General features: G+C 41.4%; 1 protein-coding gene across 1 annotated transcript in view; it reads right to left on the bottom strand.

Annotated features, from left to right (window-relative positions):
* hibadha (3-hydroxyisobutyrate dehydrogenase a) overlaps positions 1 to 3,382 on the bottom strand; it is a 23,336-nt gene that overhangs the window by 16,772 nt on the left and 3,182 nt on the right. Inside the window, exons 3-4 of the mRNA XM_034891219.1 lie at positions 2,579 to 2,688; positions 2,277 to 2,398 (exon numbers count right to left, since the gene is read on the bottom strand). Of these exons, the coding sequence (XP_034747110.1) occupies positions 2,277 to 2,398; positions 2,579 to 2,688 (232 nt within the window). The remainder of the gene's footprint in view (positions 1 to 2,276; positions 2,399 to 2,578; positions 2,689 to 3,382) is intronic.

Genomic DNA, 3,382 nt, shown 5'->3' with positions numbered 1-3,382 from the left:
TGTGTGTGTGTGTGTGTGTGTGTGTGTGTGTGTGTGTGTGTGTGTGTGTGTGTGTGTGTGTGTGTGTGTGTTTAAGGGCAGCAACTAAGCATTTCTTTTCTTATCAATCAGTCAACACTTTTTTTTAGATTCATTGTTTTGTCTATAAAATGTCAGAAAATTAAGATTGACATCTCTAAATAACTTGTTTTGTCAGACCAACAGTCCAGAGTTGCAATTTCCAAAAATATAAAACAGAAAACATCCTTACATTTCAGAGGCTGGAACTAGTGAATGTTTGGTTTGTTGTCTTCATAAATGATTTACATTAATTGTCATAATATAACTGATTCTCAAAATTGACTTTTCTACTGAAATGTGTCTGCTTTTGTGCACTAAACGAGCTGTATGCCCTTATGGATATGACTTATGGATGTGTCGTGACGACACTGGGTGGGCGGGTACATGCAGCTTGTGTGTGACAAAAGAGTCTCTGCAGAGCCAGCTGCAGAGGCAGCAGGTAAATCATTGGTCATCCCAGGCTAGTAAAAGAGGTTTAGTTAAGTGACAGGAAAGGAAGAACCTTCACAGAGGACTACACACAAACTGTGCACTGTCTGTAGTATGTAAACAGTGTGTGTGTGTTAACTGGGAGAGTAACAAGCTCAAGGCTCAGATCTCGCTGACTGCAGACGCCAGCTGGTAAACATGCCAGTGCGGGCCAAGTCTGTGTTTGTATGGCCAACGGTGGGGGCATGAGTGTGCATTGTGCATGAATTAAAGATTGTGCAACTAAAAACAAATATAGTTTAATCAGAGTTAGTAGTCAGATGTGCTGGAGTGTCAGGATGTAGCATACTTTAACCGCATACCTGAATGAAAATAATCCCGCGCGCGTGCGTGCGTGCGTTCGTGCGTGCGTGCGTTCGTGCGTGCGTGCGTGCGTGTGTGTGTGTGTATGTTTGAAAGAGAGGGAGATGGACAGTTTTACTGCAATGTGTCTCCTTCATGTCTTATCTCGCTCTTCTCCTCTCCCGCACTCCATGTGAGGGCAGATTCTCTCCTCTTTATGACTCTTAATCTGACATGAAAGGCACTAACATGGGATACCCGCCATTACGGCTCCATCAACATGAAAAGCTCTGACACGGGATTCTCCACTGCTGCTCAGACCATTAAGGACGACTGGTGATCCTGTGCTCTGTCAAGCAGCCGTCAAAAGCAGACAGCACCAACATAATGAGGACTTAAAACCTTAACCTTGCCTTCAAGACCCCTGGTCAAAAGCAGCAATAAAACGTCAAGAGGGCACCTACTGGCTGGCCCGCTCAGTAATTACAACCCATGTCCTAGCACTAACCCAAAAGGTCCCATAGTTTAGATATACAAAAGAGTGGAAGATGTAATCAGAAGTAAGGCTGAAGGGTCAGAAGCCTAACACTATGATTGGTATACTTAAATGAAACAAATAGCCGTTTGATGCTGCTTGGGATAATGCCACCTACACCTATACATATATAATGTAATATATATAATGTAATGTCTGACCAGTAAGAAAGGTCTTAAAGAGAGAAATGAAGCCTGCGATACCTTCAGACGTAGCTTGCATTAGCAAAATAATCAAATTACAATGCTCGAACTACACAGAACCACAAAAATCAATTATAAAAATGCACTCAGAAGAGTGCAGATCTCTGTGTGTCTTCCAATCCCCATCCAAAGTAAAAAAGAGTTGAATCTCACTTAAATGTCGGTCCCGTTAGAGCCCTGCGCAGACTGTTTTCTTAATCCCGCAAGCATTCTGATCTTGTATAGATGTCCATTTTTGACAACGGCCAAAATGTGGCCTGCAAAAGACTAGGAACTGTAAGGCTTGTTTTTAGCCAAGCAGATAGCCAGAAATGCCTTTTGCTTTGTCACTGAGGAGGCTGTTGGTCACTTGCGGCCAAAACCCGCTGGTTAAGATGAGTAGGGATAATACATCCATGGTAAGGAGTCAGCAATCATTGAAAGTATAAAACACTCAATAACATAGGTTCTGAAGATTTCCATGACCACGAGAAATCCTTAATCATACAGTACATATGCACAAGAAATATTATGCGGATGAGTTCAGTACTAAGAGAGATTAGCAGCAGACAGATAGAGAGATAAACAAACACACACACGACCAACGCATGATCGGCTTACGCCTGGAAGGAGACAAATATGCAGATATGGACTTTCCACATGTAGTGTTTGAACACAGCAAATCAAAAAGTTTCACAAGCTCACTAATTTGTTGAGTGACACATTACCTCCTGAGACTGGAGCATCCATGAACACTGCACCCATCTTCTCTGCAGCGACTGCCATCTCTCTTGAGACGGCAGGGTCGATGGTGGAGGAGTCAATTAACAGTGTTCCCTTCTTCACCTTTCTAAAGAGGGCAAGACAAAAATCTTTACCACTTCATATACAGTGCATAACATATGTTGTGTCTGGCCAAGCTTTTCTGTTTGTATATTGAACACACTGCAAACGGGCTGTTTCTTTGTTATAGTTTTTAAAAAGGTGCATGAATGTCACAAACAGAGCCTGTGATATTAGGTTAGCTTACTTGAGAATGCCATTTGGGCCTGTGTATACTTCAATGACGTTGGGACTGGAGGGTAGCATTGTGAGGATGCGGTCTGCTTTCTCCGCCACATCTGCTGGAGAGTCTACTACCTGAAAATTAAAGTCATCAATACACAATATCATTATGTCATCAACACAAAATAAACCTTTTCATGAATAAAGGTGAAGTAATGAGATGTTTGTTTAGGTACTGAGCACGTGTGTGTAATTCAGGCCTGTGTGTAATGTGTGTTATAACAATAGTGTGTAAATTGTAACTTCCCTTTGTGTGACTAATAAAGTATACATTATTATTACATCATTAAATTAGCTCGGAAATCTCAAACCTGTTGCCTCAGAAGCATATTTTCATTTAGTAGCTGTTGTTCTAAAGAATCTGCGGTGAATTTCAATGAATGGGTAGTTAAAACTTGCTAATACTCGTCAATATGCAGTTCTTGGCTGCCTTGGCTTGATAAATGTTGTGATTTTTTAAAATGTTATATATTTATCAGGGCCGGGCAAGTTAACGCGTTATTTTTGTGTTAACTAATTAATTAATTAACGCCGAAAAAATTTTATCGCGCGTTAACGCAGTTTTTATTATTTCTTTATTATTGTAAAAGTTTGTTGCTCCCAGGCTTTGTAAATACTGCAAAGTTAAATTTTCTTATCACCGGAGTACTTCCAGTCTGAAATATTACCTTGACAGCTGATACCAGCAAATCATTCAACGAATAACACAGTGGCGCAAGGCTTCGGCAGGCTACGTTAGATGCAGCGTGGGGGGGGGGGGGGGGGGGGG

This window comes from Etheostoma cragini, chromosome 14 (assembly GCF_013103735.1).
Source record: "Etheostoma cragini isolate CJK2018 chromosome 14, CSU_Ecrag_1.0, whole genome shotgun sequence".
In the NCBI taxonomy this organism is placed as follows: Eukaryota; Metazoa; Chordata; class Actinopteri; order Perciformes; family Percidae; genus Etheostoma; species Etheostoma cragini.
The sequence above is the reverse complement of the archived record's forward strand: the minus strand, read 5'-3'. Positions and strand labels throughout refer to the sequence as shown.